General features: G+C 40.4%; 1 protein-coding gene across 2 annotated transcripts in view; it reads left to right on the forward strand.

The window, feature by feature from the left end:
* Positions 1-18,102, forward strand: part of LOC130928055 (gastrula zinc finger protein XlCGF57.1-like) — a 56,816-nt gene that overhangs the window by 30,886 nt on the left and 7,828 nt on the right. Inside the window, exons 2-3 of one of the 2 annotated variants that reach the window (XM_057854263.1) lie at positions 5,099-5,494; positions 9,347-14,942. In XM_057854263.1, coding sequence (XP_057710246.1) covers positions 5,099-5,494; positions 9,347-9,498 — 548 coding nt within the window. In that variant the 3' untranslated portion in view covers positions 9,499-14,942. Of the gene's footprint in view, positions 1-5,098; positions 5,495-9,346; positions 14,943-18,102 lie in introns of those variants that run through there. The other variant, XM_057854261.1, reaches the window with a different exon arrangement.

The following is an 18,102-nucleotide window of genomic DNA, read 5'->3' on the forward strand; positions in this document are numbered from 1 at the left end:
AAATGAACATCATATAGGCATCCTACGAATGGAACTGTTGGCAGCATGGAGTGATTTTGGGCCGTGGCCACACAAAGGGTGTGTGGTCCCACCTGCCACAAAATGTCCCTGCTGGGTTCCCTAGACCAGTCGCATAATACAAAATCTCCTGCTTTGATTAGACACGGGTTGATAATTTCAACATGCAATGTACAAGCTAGTCCTTTATCGGTTGTCTGACAAAGATCGGTATCAAAGGTTTGGTTTGTTTCTGGGTTAAACCATTCTCCTTCTATATGTAAAAACCAATATCCTAGTTTAGTTATAACGGGTAGTATCAGGAATTTGCATACCGTAACGTTGGAGGCTACTTTATAGGTTGTCCAACATCCCCGGCATTCGGTCCCATTACAGATAGTATGTTCCGAATGCAGTTGTAACCATAACGTCGAAGATATATTCCAAACCCTACGCCACTCCTGATAATTCCCTGTAGTCATTATTCGTTCAAAGCGTTCTTTCTGCGCCCTTGCATTTAAATTTTGTATACTACATGTAGTCCAATTTAATTGTTTAGTAGCGTTGGTTAATACTTCACTAGTGGCGTTCCACATGTTTAATTCCCATTCAAATACATTTTGCCATAATTTAGCATTTTCTTTTTGTCCCACTATTGAATTAGGAAGCCACATTCCTACTTTTAGTAGGGCATCATGAGTTCCCTGTCCGGTTCCAGCTAATTTATATCGCGTTACCTCATTATCAATGGTATTGGATACCCCTAATAACGTCCCTGTTCCCCCTAAAAACGTGTCATACTACTCTCTCTTCCTCCGAGCACACGATGAAAAAACAGGGAATACAACTTTCCAGTGCATTTTCGTAGTTGTCACTGATTGTGTCAAAGGTGTAATTTCATGTTAAGTACCTGTAAATTACACACAGTCATATTCAATGCATTAGAAATATTGGTTAATACTTCTTGTGTCGCATCCCACATCTCTTTATCCCATGACAATTGTGCTAAGAAAGACGCCGCTTCTTCATGAGGCGCGATAGATGTGGGCATCCAAAGCCCTACGGTCGAAAGACCGTGCGCAATGTCACTTCCGGTGTTGGACAACATAGTTCTGGTGACTTCTCCATCAATCGGGTTAGAGATGCTTAACACGATTCCGGTTCCACCCAGAAGGGTGTCGTACCATGCACGCTGTTTCCGTGTGGCACATGTGGGGAAAGGGGGAAACAAGACGATCCAGTGAATCTCCGTGTGCGTTTTCTTCAATCTGGGGACAAAGGGGGCAAAGGGGCCAATAGGGGGATCCAAAGGAACAGGAGCAGCAAATATGGGCCATAGAACCCATCCGATCCCTCGAACTTTCGTGCTGTTCGAGATCCATAGGTCAGACGTGACCTCGGTCATCCACTCAGTGCCATTGCGTGAGTGACACGTTTTGTTGTCGAGATGCCACAGAACGACAGGTGTTTCAGACGTGACCGTGATTAGGCATCCTGCAGCCACCATGGGAGCCCTGCGAACCCTTCCTGCATTGTTGACTCCTGAGGTGCAGGGGGGGGGGGGTCCAGAGGAGCAGGGACGACCTTCCCTGGACACCGGACTCCCCGGGCGTCCTCCACCATGCAGAGCCGTAGCGATCTCCCAGCAGATGTCCCAATAAACCGCCTCCACATCACATTACCAATTGTCAGGCTGGAAGAAGCAGAAGAGATTTCAAACGCTTCGGACCAGACACATTTTTGTAAGTCAAATTGTATATGACAACCCCCAATTCGCCTTGATAATCAGCATCAATAACCCCCAGCAAGTATAGTTACCCCTTTAAGTGACAATCCAGATCTAGGTAAAATGTGCCCGTAGTGTCCCCTGGGACATTTGAGTCGTAAATCAAGACCAGCCGAACCCGGAGTAGCTCGAACAGGTAACTCGGCGGTTTCTGCAATCTTATAAGTTGTCCTGTATGTCTTCCACTCACATTCCCTGGCTAAAGGTACCCTTTGATGGCACAGAAAGCACCTTCTTTCTAACATTGCAAAGTCAAAATCATTATAATTATTTCCACTTGGCGAAGCGCCAATATTCACTTCTCTCTTCAGATTGTTCAATTCCGTCTTTTGTAATTTACTGTAATTCTATACATTATAAATTTTGCCATGGTCACTCATTACAAAATTGGCCACTATTCCACGTGACGACAAAATCTAGAATTGTCTATTAGCCATTGAGGTCACAGCCGAACAAAGACAGCCAAATTCCATCAGCATGCGATCCAAAGGCCGTAAGCCTAGACAATATTTCGTATCTTCAAAATTCCTTTAAAAAAAAAAAAAAAATTCAAATTCAAATTATCAATAAAGCAACTCATGACAGTCAAATTCAAGTTATCAATAAAGCAACTCATGACAGTAAGTGTACATTATTAACCCTTAAGTTGCCAATACCACACCTCAACTGTTACAGCCGCATCAAGGTGAATAATCACTTTATCACTGTTCCCATTAACATAATTTGTCAACACTATCAATAATCCTTGTTGTTTTGAACTTCTGGGCGGGAACTGGAATACCGTCATCTGTTGATCAGGCAGATGCTGGCATGCAGCTGTCCCCACCCTCAGTCATATTCGATTAATCAGTTAATCAAATGTCTAAACACAGTTTAATCCATGAGCTTGTTGACAATTAAATTAACTACCCTTAACATTCTATAAATTTCAATGGAGCTCAACAATCTATTCTCATCTCTAATGAAATTCCATTTCAAAATCATTTTTGTTTTACCTGTTTTCCCAATTTGTTTCTCAATTTTATCCTAAATAATATAAGGAAAAGGCTGGAATATTCCCAGCTGCAATCACAACCTCCCCTTATAATCCATTTGGGCAAAAACCCAGCGAATGCCGTCGAGGACCCCATGTTGCAAATAGGGGCCACCGAAGGGCCGCACTCCTCATGTTGAAAAACGTTCCCTTCTTCCCATTTTGCGCAGTAAACGGTCAGCTATTCACACACGATCCCACGCAAAAAATCATAATCAGTCACGCGACCATAACTACAATTATACACACGCAATAAACGTTTAACTATTACACATGAGCTTCCCAAAAAAGAATCATGACGCGACGCAGCCTCACGTTCAGTCACACCACAACAACCATCCCCAATGACTTATCATACAGGACAGCACAATTTCAAATACAAATCAAAATTACCGTACATTCTACCAGTGGCTCACACCAGACCAAACATAAAAACATACAATTTGAGCTCAATGACAAACTAACTGTCAACACAGATCCACAGAAATTCCAATTTATCTGACGATAATTTTGGGTAGATGGACGGGATCGTTTCTGGTGGCAATGTTTTTTCATCCCCGTCCCCCCACAAATCTCCTTTCCAGCCCTCGGGCTGCCATTCTTTTGACAACTCGCGAGTAAACGCGCGCACTGATTTTGGTTCAATGTGGCGATTCACTTTCCGCTTACTCGCCCGAATTTTCTTGGAAATGTGCATTACGGTAGTGTCCAAGATCGCATTAACCCGTCCTACTTCTTGTTTTAATCGCTTTATTTCTTCAAACTGCTCATCAATAATTTTCTTTCGTTGCGCATCTGACATCACGGCTTCGTCTACTGCTTTGTTACGATCTTTCCATGCCTCTGCACAAATCCACATCATTTCCCTTACACCCCCTAAAGGCGCTCTCTTACGGACCTCCACCGCATTTAGCATATCCTTAACTAAAGTTGGATTAGTCCCCCTTACTTCACGCTGTCGCGGTCCAGGGCGTCCCCCGTTACGCCGCAGCAACTTTTCAATCTCCCTGTACTCATGACTGTCCCACCCCGGAACCTCCGAGACACAGTCCTCTGCCGAACCCTGAGGTTCGTCCAAAAGTTTACTCTTGCTCAAGCAACAAGCCATACTAGCTGTACTCACGGCTGTCCCGCCCCGGTATTACTATCTCTGCAACCTTCCCGGGACGCCCGGTGTTACTATCTTTGCAACCTTCCCGGGACGCAAGTACAACTGTCCCACCCCGGTGTTACTATCTCTGCAACCTTCCCGGGACTCAGTTGTCAATCGAACCCAGCGGTTCGTCAAAAGTCTAGCCACAAGATGTATTAGTTGCAGTTTTCCTACAATCCCATCCTCGTCGCCATAAAATGTTTTGAAACACTTTTTAGATACTGCTTATCCTATACAGTATGTCTAAGGGCCCAAAGATAGGGTCGTGTGATTTATACGCAATTACCACACGAAACGGGGAATATCACAATTTTATAACCAATAATTGTGATAGATTTGCATCAATACTGCTTACAGTCAAATACAGTATCTTACCAGATGTCAGGCCTATTACAGTTTATGATCAATTACTGTAATAATATGGCCTATTGGGATCGAGGAAAATCGGCAACACACACAAGGCTCTAACACTTCTCTGCGTTAAACAAGCGGCACATTTTATTTAACCCACAGAATAGAAGCGTTACTGTACAATCGCTCTAAGCAAAGGCTTAATTACCGTGTGCTGGAAGGACGGAGAGCCGGGTTGTCCTCGGTAAAGTTGAGCAGAAAGTACCTGGCTGCACGTCTGACGCGTAAGACCACAGCAGACTCTCAGATTTAACACTGCTCCCTCCTTTACTTATATACTCTCGCCCCTTCTGCTTACACTATCTGTTTTCCTAGAACTCGCGAGTTGCGAGTTGTTTTTTCTCTGTGGTTACACCTGCTGCAACAGAAAGTTCATAAGTGCAACAGATCCACCACGAGTTTGCAAGTTCATAAGTTTCGTTTTGAATCAGCGTTGAAGAGGGCGAAAAGCAACATGTCTTTAATTTCCACTCCACTCGCCTTTAACCGCCGACGAGATATTGTGCTCGTTGACACATTTACTTCATCGACTATGTCAACAACTTCAAGTCGGGACTGCTCTATTACATTGGGTCGTAGTGGATGACAACAAGATACGAATAAATACAAAATGGTCGCAGAGGATTACTTCTGAAGCAGTACATTGTAGGGGGGACCTATTATGGCAAATGAAGACATAAAATTTGGCCCATGTGTGATTATGGTCTTGGTCTTGCAGATGTCAGTCAAGCGCAACGTCCTGAACGCCAGGAGTCTCCTGGCATGGAGGCAGAGTCGCCATACATCAATAAGGTGGAGGAAGAATTCGTCCACATTAAAGAGGAGCAGGAGGAGTATTTCAATAGAGTAGTGAACCCCCACGTTGAGGAGCAGCAACAACCTCATCCCCTCAAAAAGGAGGCGGAGGACCCTCCATATGTTAAAGTGGAGGTGGTGGACATCCCCAAGTGGACTGATGAGCCCTTGAAGGGTGAAGATGGCGGTGTGAGTGAGGCCAGCAGAGGGACGGAGCCTCAGAATATCAGCAACAGCAGTTCAAAAGAAGGATCCCAAGCAGACAACCTCATCGCTCAACCATCAGCGAGTGACGATTTCACATCACTCTCCCTGTTCTGTGAGTATCACATTACTCAGCTTGAGGGGAGTGCCGGGCTCTGTCTGTAGAAGCCAGAACTGTCATTTGGTGGCATTCGTTCAATCCGTTTCGTCTTTATGCGATAGTATGTCCAATTCTTGTTGATTTACGAAATATGACTGACTAATTTTGACATCGGGACATCAGCGCATTTTTAAGGTGCAACACTGGTGTAAACTTAAGAAACGGAAGCGCGTGGCATCGTCTGCAAAACAAGCATGTACACCATGATTGTGTGAAAGACGAACACATGGCAGAAAACACTCAGGTGGCTTGAGGTTCCGTTCTGAGACCCCCAATTCAGCCATATACAGTGCCTTGCAAAAGTATTTGGCCCCCTTGAACCTTGCAACCTTTCGCCACATTTCAGGCTTCAAACATAAAGATATAAAATTTTAATTTTTTGTCAAGAATCAACAACAAGTGAGACACAATCTTGAAGTGGAACAAAATTTATTGGATAATTTAAACTTTTTTAACAAATAAAAAACTGAAAAGTGGGGCGTGCAATATTATTCGGCCCCCTTGCGTTAATACTTTGTAGCGCCACCTTTTGCTCCAATTACAGCTGCAAGTCGCTTGGGGTATGTTTCTATCAGTTTTGCACATCGAGAGACTGACATTCTTGCCCATTCTTCCTTGCAAAACAGCTTGAGCTCAGTGAGGTTGGATGGAGAGTGTTTGTGAACAGCAGTCTTCAGCTCTTTCCACAGATTCTCGATTGGTTTCAGGTCTGGACTTTGACTTGGCCATTCTAACACCTGGATACGTTTATTTTTGAACCATTCCATTGTAGATTTGGCTTTATGTTTTGGATCATTGTCCTGTTGGAAGATAAATCAGGTCTTGTGCAGATACCAACAGGTTTTCTTCCAGAATGTTCCTGTATTTGGCTGCATCCATCTTCCCGTCAATTTTAACCATCTTCCCTGTCCCTGCCGAAGAAAAGCAGGCCCAAACCATGATGCTGCCACCACCATGTTTGACAGTGGGGATGGTGTGTTCAGGGTGATGAGCTGTGTTGCTTTTACGCCAAACATATCGTTTTGCATTGTGGCCAAAAAGTTCAATTTTGGTTTCATCTGACCAGAGCACCTTCTTCCACATGTTTGGTGTGTCTCCCAGGTGGCTTGTGGCAAACTTTAAACGAGCCTTTTTATGGATATCTTTGAGAAATGGCTTTCTTCTTGCCACTCTTCCATAAAGGCCAGATTTGTGCAGTGTACGACTGATTGTTGTATGGACAGACTCTCCCACCTCAGCTGTAGATCTCTGCAGTTCATCCAGAGTGATCATGGGCCTCTTGGCTGCATCTCTGATCAGTTTTCTCCTTGTTTGAGAAGAAAGTTTGGTAGGACGGCCAGGTCTTGGTAGATTTGCAGTGGTCTGATGCTCCTTCCATTTTAATATGATGGCTTGCACAGTGCTCCTTGAGATGTTTAAAGCTTGGGAAATCTTTTTGTATCCAAATCCGGCTTTAAACTTCTCCACAACAGTATCTCGGACCTGCCTGGTGTGTTCTATGGTTTTCATAATGCTCTCTGCACTTTAAACAGAACCCTGAGACTATCACAGAGCAGGTGCATTTATACGGAGACTTGATTACACACAGTTGGATTCTATTTATCATCATCGGTCATTTAGGACAACATTGGATCATTCAGAGATCCTCACTGAACTTCTGGAGTGAGTTTGCTGCACTGAAAGTAAAGGAGCCGAATAATATTGCACGCCCCACTTTTCAGTTTTTTATTTGTTAAAAATTTTAAATTATCCAATAAATGTTGTTCCACTTCACAATTGTGTCCCACTTGTTGTTGATTCTTGACAAAAAAATTAAATTTCATATCTTTATGTTTGAAGCCTGAAATGTGGCGAAAGGTTGCAAGATTCAAGGGGGCCGAATACTTTTGCAAGGCACTGTATAAAAAATGTCAACATGCATGTGTAATACATCAATGGAAAATTTAAAATACAGGATATATTTTTTTCTGAGCAGAAGGGAATTTTAGACACCCTTAAAAGTAGGTCAAATCATGTGAGCTAAAAATCGAGTTTCTCATTTTAAGTTTTGGACATCCATACTGGTACATATTAAATAACTAACACATCAAGTCACATTTTGCAACAGAAAATTTATTAAAATCAACAAAATGGAGATAATTAGGTAATTTTGGAGCAGGAGAAGTTTTTTTTTTTTTCTTAAATCAGGGAAACAAAATCAACAACTACATCTTGAAGAGGAAGACCCCCCTTTTTCTAATTTCATAGTTCGCAGGAATAAGGACGGCATCTGTAGTAACAGGTGGCCGTTCTCGGATGATGCCAACAGCTTCATCTCTGCCAAATGTATTGAGGCTTCTTGAGGTAATGCACCGAGAAGCCATTGTCATCATCATGCATTTCATTTTTTCGTCTCGCACAACTGATACTCGAGGGTTGAAAGTGTCTGCGGTCTTTGTCCCACCAGACTGACGTTATTCCAAACTGCCGCCCAACATAAATTTGTGGCAGTCTTTGTCGTTGTGTAGCCTATCTTCCAGCAATTGAGCATTTTGTACTCAGGAAGTATTCAAGGGTAAGGTTTACAAACGCTCCCATGTGTAAAACGAGGCACAGAAATGTCTCGTCTGTACTGTTTGCCTCCATGGTTTACAAAAATTTGTGGTATATAAACATGTGCAGGGTACCAGTTTGAAGGCATAACGCAGTATGAAAACGTCATGGTTTCAAAATCACTAAGACTTTCAGTCATACAGTTCCTGCGGTGTTAGCTATTCTTTGTATCCCAAAAATGCAGGGAGAAATTCCTCGCAGCTGCAGGTTGGGCTCACCCCTCCCCTGCCACTCCAGTTGTTGCTCAGTGTGTCAGCTGTGCTACATGATGGCAGCAGGAGGTGAAACAGTCCAATGTTTTCCCTCATCGAAGAAAACAAAGTTACTGGTATGGGTTTGGTTAGGTTTCTAACTTTGACCTAGCAAGAAAAGTCTCTGTAGCTCTACAATCGAAGGCTTCAAATGTGCCAATCATCGTTTAATTTGTTTCACACCAGTCTGTGGCAATTTATTCAAGTGAGAGGCTGTTGTCAGTCACTCAAATAAGCCTTTAACCCTTTAACACCTAAGCCTATTTTCGCCGAATTTGCATGCATTTGATGTTGAAAAAATTGTTTACAATGGCCAAATTGGGTCCCTTTTTTCAGGACACCTTGAACTTCATGTCTAAACTGTTGTTTTCTTTACTGACCAATTATAATCCACATTTTGGACCCGAAAAGACAAAAAAAAATCCCCAAATCTTTTTCCAAAATTTGTAATGTTGATGTCCCATTGACAACCAAACATGCTCGACCAACCGTTTTGAAGCTTGATAATATTTATTCAACTTCTTAGGATAAACATTCAATAGAAAAAAATAAGATTGAATAGTTTTATGTTTGACAATTCAACACAAACAGCAGGTATGTTCATAGGCGTTTTTGGCCTTTACACATACTATGGTCAAAACAGGTTATATAGTGTGCAAAATAGTGAGAAAAAAAATTATATATATATCATCTAACACAAAAAGGGTTTGGAAGATATCTCTTTGTGAAGTTAGGTGTTGTACCCATCACCTTATCAAAAGTATATACGAACATGCAATCAAGCTTCTCGAACACACATCTACATAAAAATTGAAAAGATTATAGTGAAGAAAAAATATATATATCATTGAAAAAAAGTATTTTAAAAAATATTTACTAGTTGAATTCAAATGTTTCAGGTATGCGACTCAATAAAGGTTTTTTTTTTTTTTTTGCGCACTCAATAAAGCTTCTTCTTGAACAGGTCATGGAGGGAGCTGCGTCACAAACAACGTCACACAGCCTACTCTTTCGCCGTTTGCGCTCTACTGTCACTTCTACTCGCCGAGACGCCGATTCATCAGAGGAAAACTACGACAAATACGACTCATCTTCTTCCTTGAGTTAATGAAATAATGCATTAGCTTGTGCTAAATGTAGTTTTAGATTCATTCTGCACGTTTCAAAGTCGCTCGCTCAAACAAACCGGTGTCACCGGCCGTTGCTTGCTTCGCATGCCTCCCTTTCAATAGTTGGCGCCTCGCTCGGAAATTTATTAAAAATGATCACATTCGGTTCGTCCTTCCTGACATCACAACAACACTTGGGATAAGTAGTCTCTTGTGCTGCTTTCGGTTTTGAAAAAGGACAAGAAATGATGGAAATATGGAGATGGATACATGGGCCATGCTGCGTTTTAATGCATATTTATGAGTGCAATAAAACTATAAAACTCAAATGACATTATCTCCCGTTTTTGTTGGCTGATTGACTTCAATTAAAAACTGGTGTGGACATCAACTTCCGCACTTTCAAAGGAGACCAACCAGCAGCACGTGGGTGATGTAATTACAGCGTGACGAAGCTTCAAAGACGATATGCGTAAACGCGTCGCTGCCGACACGTTCGGTGTTAAAGGGTTAATAAAGACAAGCATTTTTTCTTTGTTATTCTTGTTTAAAAATAATTCACATTATGAATAGGGGTGGGAACCTCTTGGTACCTCATTAAACGATACGATTTATGACGTAAAGCTCACGATAACGATCTCACGAAATGGCGAGACAACGAGTATTGATATATTGGTCGGGAAATTGTTCTACAAAACAACTAATAAACATGAAAAACAAGCTATTCTCATCCTTCTGCTGTGAGTTTATCACTGGTAGACGTCCGATCCATTTGAACTGGTAGTGTGAACGAATGTTCATTTGCTTCCATCTAGGCATGTGCCGGTATGAGATTTTGACGGTTTCACGGTATCACGGAATTGCAATTATAGCTCCCAAATTTTGAGATGTATGGGTTTAAAAAAAAAAAAAAAAACTTTTTTCCATTGAACAGGTTTTTTTTTTTCAGAACATATTTGCAAATTGGAACATGAATATAATGTGAAAATAAATAAATTAACAAAAAATAACAAATATTTTATATAAAATTAAAATAAATAGAACCTAGACTATACCCACAGCCAGAGCTCAAGTTGCTCAATAATAGAGCAAGAACAAAGTAATTGCTATAAAAAAGTAAGAACACTTCTAAATAAAATTAAAAATATATACTGTATGACTTTTTTTGAGGGGGAGAAGCTGAAGTTTCGCCATTTTCAGCCACTGTGTCAACTCTCTTCTACATGATGTCATGCCTTTGTGTTAAAAAGAACAAAGAATTCATAAGTTAATAAGTTAGTTAAAAATGTATAAGTTAGTTTTATAAGTTAGTTAAAATGTAAATATTGTTGAGGTTTCAAGGTTTCATCTAAAACAAAAAATGAGGAGTGAGACCCCCTTTCGCAATTAGCGATTTTTGACGCGATCCTTTTTTTTTTCTCCCCCCTTCATTCAAGCTTGTTTCTCACTCAGCGGCTGTGAGACATAAAACGTCGACCAAGCTGCTCTCCCAGCTTAGCCTAGGCTAACATTCGTCTTTGTAAGTTTTAGTTAGTTTGTATATTGAATTTGAAAGGAAAATGTATGTTTTGTTTTTGGCGACCTTTTTCATGGTGCTACTGCTATCCTGTTTAACCTACTCACATGTGGAAAAATACAATTGTATAACGTTTTCAATGTATTCATTTGTATATTTCACCACGATTTGAGAGCTCAATAAATTGAAGAAAAGTACGCCTTGTGTTTCGAGGGTTGGTTTTTGGGTTTGCTGGCTGTTTAGCAGAATAGCGTTACTGACACTCACGGCAACAAACGGGAAGGGTGAGCGCTGTCGCACCAAGCCACTTCGGCTGCATTTTGGCACATGAAAAATAGCAAATACCGTACTAAGGTATGACGGAAAATTTTAGTGGTTTTGAAACCGCGACGTTTTCACACCACGGTAAACCGTGAAACCGGTAACCGGCACATGTCTACTTCCATGCCTCCCACTTCAAACTGATCAGATGTCTATAGCGGTCAATGGGAACCAATGTGTTTAATTTAGGGGCATTTTAGGTCAATTATTGTTCATTTTGGGGCCTTTTTGACTCACTTCCTGTTGATTCTTCCAGTCTAAGTGGATTGAGAGTCTAGCTCCGTCAATGACAGCCAGAGTAAAGAGACAGTGCAACAAAATACTGCAAAAGTAAATTTGCAGTAATGCATCTTTAATTATTGATGAAGCTTCTCTTTATACACTAACAGTAAAACTAGTAAAGTGAACAATATGATTCACATAAACTACAATTTACACAAACAGATGCTTCAGTTGTTTGTTTACTTTCACGCTTGCTTCAGTCGTGAATGGTGTCGCGCATACTGTGATGTTGTACATCTTTCAAAGGAGACTTCACGTCTCTTCTCCGTCCATGGCAGCTAAGGAGCTAAATATTAAAATAAAACAAATATTGATCATTGTTGTTTTGTGCCGATGTGTCGCTCATCATCACAGGATGTGGGTGACGCATGCAAAGTAGCGGAGCTACTCACGGAGCTAGCCACATCGATATTTGTCTGATTTGTCTGCACATGCGCGCCACCATCTCGTTGCCACACTAGTGACGGGATAAACAGTTCACTTGAGGGAACGAATCCATTCCGGTTCGTTCAGTAAAAAGACTCGTTCAAATGAATCGTTCAACAAATCGTTCGCCCTTCTCACCCCCCAACCACCCCCACCGAATAAATCGTTCGGTTAGTGAACGGGAAGTGACGTTGCTGACATATCACCAAAGGCTGCTTAGCAATATAAATGAACGGAATGTGATATTGCTTGGTCCCACCCCCCGTTGAAACAGGCTCCTCATTGGCCGCTCGTTGTAGATTCAGAATTGAGTGAAGGATGCAATTATTCTGTTTTCTGCCTCGTCCCTCCTCCACTGCTGCAATAGTGAGAGGGAACTTCGTCTGTCATATTTCTATGGGATCAAAGTCATGGCTCGTGCTTGCTTGAACCAATTGTTTTTGGACATACAAAATGATTGATTCGACTTAATTTGATTAGAACTTTTACCTTTTTCCGAATCCCCCCTATCCCTCCTCTCTTCTGCTGAGAAAGCTGCACATTTGGCCTTATCTGTTACCTTTTGCCAACAAGCCAAATTCAGTAAATGACTAATAACTCCCTCGTGCAAGGTGCAGTCTTTTTGTATCTGGCATGTATGAGAGGTATCCCAGCCTGAACACGGCTGCATTGAAATATTACCCATTAGGCCTAGTGCCCCCAAGTTGGAACGAGAAGCGCCTTTTTTGTAAGACAGGCTCGTCCTCCAATGGAAAGAAATCAATTTATCTCAAACCTGCAGGGAGCCTTAGGACATGTGTTCAGGTGCCTGATGAAAAATATTGAGGTTTCGTTGAAGCAGAGGGGTCCAAACAGGAAAGTGAGAAGACCGTCGCAATTTTGTCTCACCACATATTTTGAACAGTCATAACTTGGCAGATATACTGCGCTGCAGTATTGGTATGTTCGATACAGCAATGCAACGCTCCTATTGATACGTTCAATACGGCAACGCGACGCCTCCATTGGTGGTGAAAAGAGAGCTAGACTCCTGTGCTAATTTACTGAAGCAACATCCCGCTGCCAATCTTTGCAACCGCTACAGTATTAATTAATATCTAACTTTAGAACTGATATAATCTACTTATTTAAACCAACCGATCACCTTAGAAAATAAAAGGATCACCAGGATCACCGTAAGAGCTTTGCCTCTTTCAGAGGGGCCGCTACACTATATAAAAACTCCTTCAAGTTACAAACATTGCAAAACACGCGGAACAGGAAATACACCAAAATAAAAGCGTAACAGGAAGTTGTGGTGCATTACAAAATAATTTACATTTGTGAGACAGAAATTAGCCTTCGGGTATTTACACTCCCACCAAAATGATGCATACTAGTAACAACAAACAAATGAATGGTTTTCAACAATTAAATAACCGCAATTCAGAAAGCTTTCGAACATTCCAACACAAGAAATAGCTTTTGTACAGGACGCTCCACAACAGAAGGCTTACGAGTGTGTTGCCCTTTGTAATTCAGTCTTTCATCTCCAAAGGATATTTTCACTTTCCATCAAGTCCATCCTTGTTCCAAGTTTGCTATCAAATGTTTTGAACAATATATTCTTGAATTTCTGACAAACAAGCTTATTTTAAGATTATATATACACTAACTTTTTGCCCAAAATGAGTCTGATAAGAAAAATAGCTAGCTGAAAATAAGCTTAATTCAGGATATCTGAATGAAATTTGGCTGATAATTTCCTGTATTTCTAGTGTATTTACACTGAAACAAGGGGATTTAACTAGTTTTAAGGAGGTGTGTTTTTGCAGGGTAGCTGCAATAGATAGTCCAATCTTGATAGTCCTTATTGTCTGAACAGTTTTAATGTGTGAGTTTGTTATACTTGTCAGGAATACGCGGGCAGGCAGGTGGTGTGTGTACCCAAATGCAAGGAAAGGGAAGCAGGGCAGAATGGCGTTGCAAAAGGTTTTAATTAATGCTAACAAAAAACAAAGTACCAACCAAACAACTGGGGTATCCAAAAACTCTTAACAAACAATAGTCAGACTAACAAATCAACTTACTTTCAAAGCAGGGTGAGTAACACGAGGAAATGGGGGGGGGAACGCAGGCATGAACGAGGACAAGTACATTGACAATGAGTGACAAGAGACTGGGTGCTTATATACACACACGCAGACAAGGGGTAACGAGACAACGAGGAACAGCTGGGTAACACAGGAGGATGCAGATTGGAGGATACACTAGGAGAAGGCACAACAGGTGAAATCAATGGGCAATCACAGGGACAAGTCACACTAGGAAAAAAGGAACACAAAACCTAACAATACTATACTCCCATTGTGGTTGTTCATTATGTTTTATTAAGTTGTATGCCATAATTGGACCTTACCCAGGTCAAAGCAAGATTCTTCCTATGGTTAAAGCAGGACTCATGAGATTTTTGCCTTTTTCTGTGGGCCAAATCAATTGTATTGAGGTTTTTGCTGCTGTAGTTTCATTCTTTTGATAAGACAAGTAACTTGCTATGATCCAGGGTTTTGAACAGGCATGCGTACCCATGGGTACGCATCTGATGTTGCTCACCGTGGTCCGCAGTGTGCACAGGGAGTTTGTGTGTCTGCTCAGACACATGAAAAATTAGAGGGAACATTGCGTGCATACACAACTTTTATATGGATAGCACAAATTGCTTGAGCTACTAGCCTTAGCATAGGATGGCTTCTATAAAACAAGAACAAATGAAGATGTTTTGTACATACAGCTTTTCTCCACAGAAGTATACATATACTTCGTATTCATATGTTATAATAAACATAAAATACTTAAAGACATATATTTCCGAAGCAGAAACGTAATAGAAAGCATTCACGAGTGTCACTGGTACCGCAAGACACCAGACTGTGTAAGTCACAGGTGTCAAACCGATTCCAGAAAGGGCCAAGTGGGTGCTGGATTTTGTTCCATCCGATACAACGCAGAGAGTTTAACCAATGAACTTCCTGCTGAAACAAGCAGCACCTGACAAAGTTTAACTGATTACACATGTAAAAGATCTAATTGGTGAAAAGGTCTCCTCTTCATTGGTTGGAAAGCAAACCTGTACCCACTTGGCCCTTTCTGGAATCGGTTTGACACCTGTGGTGTAAGTCATGGGTGTCCAAACCTGTCCTCAAGAGCCGCTGTGGCAGTGGCGCCACCAGGGGGTGGCCAGGGGTGGCCGTGGTAAATTGGTTGGCCACCCCACTGGCCACCCCGCTTGCCAGTATATCGTTAGATTGTTGTAGCATCAGTTATGCATTTCATCCCAAATGAATGCATTTTGTTTTGTTAAATGTAGGGCTGTCAAATTTATCGCGTAATTAATTAAAAAAAATTAATCACGTGAAAATATTAATCGCAATTAACGCATTCGCTGTACGACTCATTCACGCATTGCCGCAAACAGCCTACAGTGGCGCCGTTTTACTTATACACAGAGATAAGAGGCAGTGTCAAGTAAGTGGAGTAGATACAAGCATTCATTGGGGCCGTGCTTTTAATTAGCAAAAGCTTTGTCATCTCTCCCAGAGCAACTATAAATATTGTGGGAAGCAACGTGGGGAAGAATGACAGGAGTTGATCTTTTTCTTAATACCCTGTAGTGTACCCAACGCAGAGAAGATATAGCATTTGCAGCCACCACACACAGTCATGGTTGCACCACTTCCCATCATGCATTTGGGCAGAACAGTTAAGTCGCTACAGTATCATTTACTGAAAGCTCAACAAATACACTAGATGGCAATATTTAGTCACTATATACAAACTCACATTTATTGTGGATTTATTGTTCTAATAAACAAATACAGTACTTATGTACAGTATGTTGAATGTATATATCCATCTTGTCTTATTTTTCCATTCCAACAATTAATTTACAGAAAAATATGGCATATTTTACACATGGTTTGAATTACGATTAATTACGATTAAATAATTTTAAAGCGGTGATTAACTCGATTAAAAATTTTAATCGTTTGACAGCCCTTGGTGAATGTACACCTTATGCCTAATATATACATAACACAATAAAACAGAATTGTTGTGGAACTCAATGTTGACTGGACAGTTATGGACAATGCACATTAAATCATTAGTAACATCAAATATTACAACACCAAAATATATCAGTAGCCGTGTCCTTAAGTCTTTCTGATAGTTTTCCCCTGACCTTTTTACTGCAATAATATAATGAAAACCTGAAATTATGGCTTTTAGTTTTGGCCACCCCAAGATTTTAAGTGGCCCCATCTGGCCACCCCTATGTAAAATTTCTGGAGGCGCCACTGCGCTGCGGGTCCTGGTTTTTGTTCCTACCAATCGAGCATACAGTTTAACCAATGAAGTTTGTGCTAAAACAAACAGCACCTGACTGCAATTAACTGATTTCACTTGTGAGACACCAGATTGGTGAAAAGATGTCGTCTTGTTTTGTAGGAATGAAATCCAGCACCCACTGCCTATGTGGAATAGTTTAAAATATGTAGCATTAATATTATAGTATACTACATGTACAGTTGTGTAGTTAATTTTTTGGAAGTATTTTGCCAAGAACAAGACTATAAGGGACAAAAAACAGCCCTGTCGACAGTGCCTCGCCGTGGTTGCCTCAACAAGAAGTAATCCGTCGAACATGTGGGACCATTTAAAACGCAGGTATCTATGCATTCCTGCTACGAGCTTCCCATCAGAGACCTTTTAGTACAGGTGGGAACATTGTTACGTGCCAACGTTCTTGTCTCAAGCCTGCAATAGTGGATAAACTAATAGTCTTGGCCAAAAACCTATGAGACCCAGTTGAGAATTGCTGAGCAAGGAAGGTGGACGATATGCAGACAAATAAATAACACAGCTGCAGGAATGTCTTTTCTTTTTTTTATTCATGTGACAGCTATCAGGAAGGCAGGAAATTTGGGAGTTAAAATGGTTCTGTTATTCATACCAGTTATTTGCAGTTATTCAGTTCAATTATTTACAAGTTCAATTGAGTTTCTGTTTCTTTTATCTTTAAATTTATTGTAAATCATATTTTTCAAATAACTATATATAGTACAGCTGCACATAAAAGTTTTGATACTTAATATTTTTGTTTAAATAATTTTACAACTTTGTTGCCGTTTTGCAGTTTTATATTGTTATATTTTGTGTAAACAACTCAGGGGACTAATGCACTTGCACTTTTATTAGTCAGATTTAATATTTAAGTTCAAATATGTTGACAACTTTGTTGTTTTACTGAGGTTTTTATTTATTGTTATAGTTTGTGAACAACTCTTTTATTTGTCATATGTAATATTTTTGTTCAAATATGTTGACAACTTTGTTGTTTTACTGAGGTTTTTATTTATTGTTATAGTTTGTGAACAACTCTTTTATTTGTCATATATAATATTTTTGTTCAAATATGTTTACAACTTTGTTGTTATTTTACAGAAGTTTTTATTTGTTATATTTTGTCAAAAACTTAGGGGACTAATGCACCTGCTCTTTTATTTATCATTTAATGTATTTGCTGCTGTTGAAGTGTTAAATATTGTGTTCAATAAATGATCTATTTTGTGCAGACATGGCTTCCTGGATCCCTTCATACAGCAATCTTCATCATTCACAAATGAAACGGTATTATATGAATACACTGGTCACGCTGTGTTATGTAAAGTATTTCTAAACAGCTATTCAAGTCATTTAGTGAAAATTTCTTTAAAAACGATATATATATATATTTTTTTAATATCGCAATATAATATCGCAATATATTGCAAACCTAAAAAAATCGCAACAATAGTTTTTTCTAATATCGTTCAGGCCTAACCCCCACAGTAGATGATGTTCTTGCATGGAACCCATCATTTTGCTGTGTGCGTTTTATTGTCTGAGGTGAAACCTGAATACATTCCAATGACATGTCCTGTTGTAGTTAATCAGTTACCACCTGGGGATTTTTCTCCACCTTTTGCTTCAGGTATTGCACAACAGTTGCAAACAGTAACCCTCTTTTTACCACGCCCAGGTAGCGGT

Source organism: Corythoichthys intestinalis, chromosome 13, assembly GCF_030265065.1.
Source record: "Corythoichthys intestinalis isolate RoL2023-P3 chromosome 13, ASM3026506v1, whole genome shotgun sequence".
NCBI classification, from domain to species: Eukaryota; Metazoa; Chordata; class Actinopteri; order Syngnathiformes; family Syngnathidae; genus Corythoichthys; species Corythoichthys intestinalis.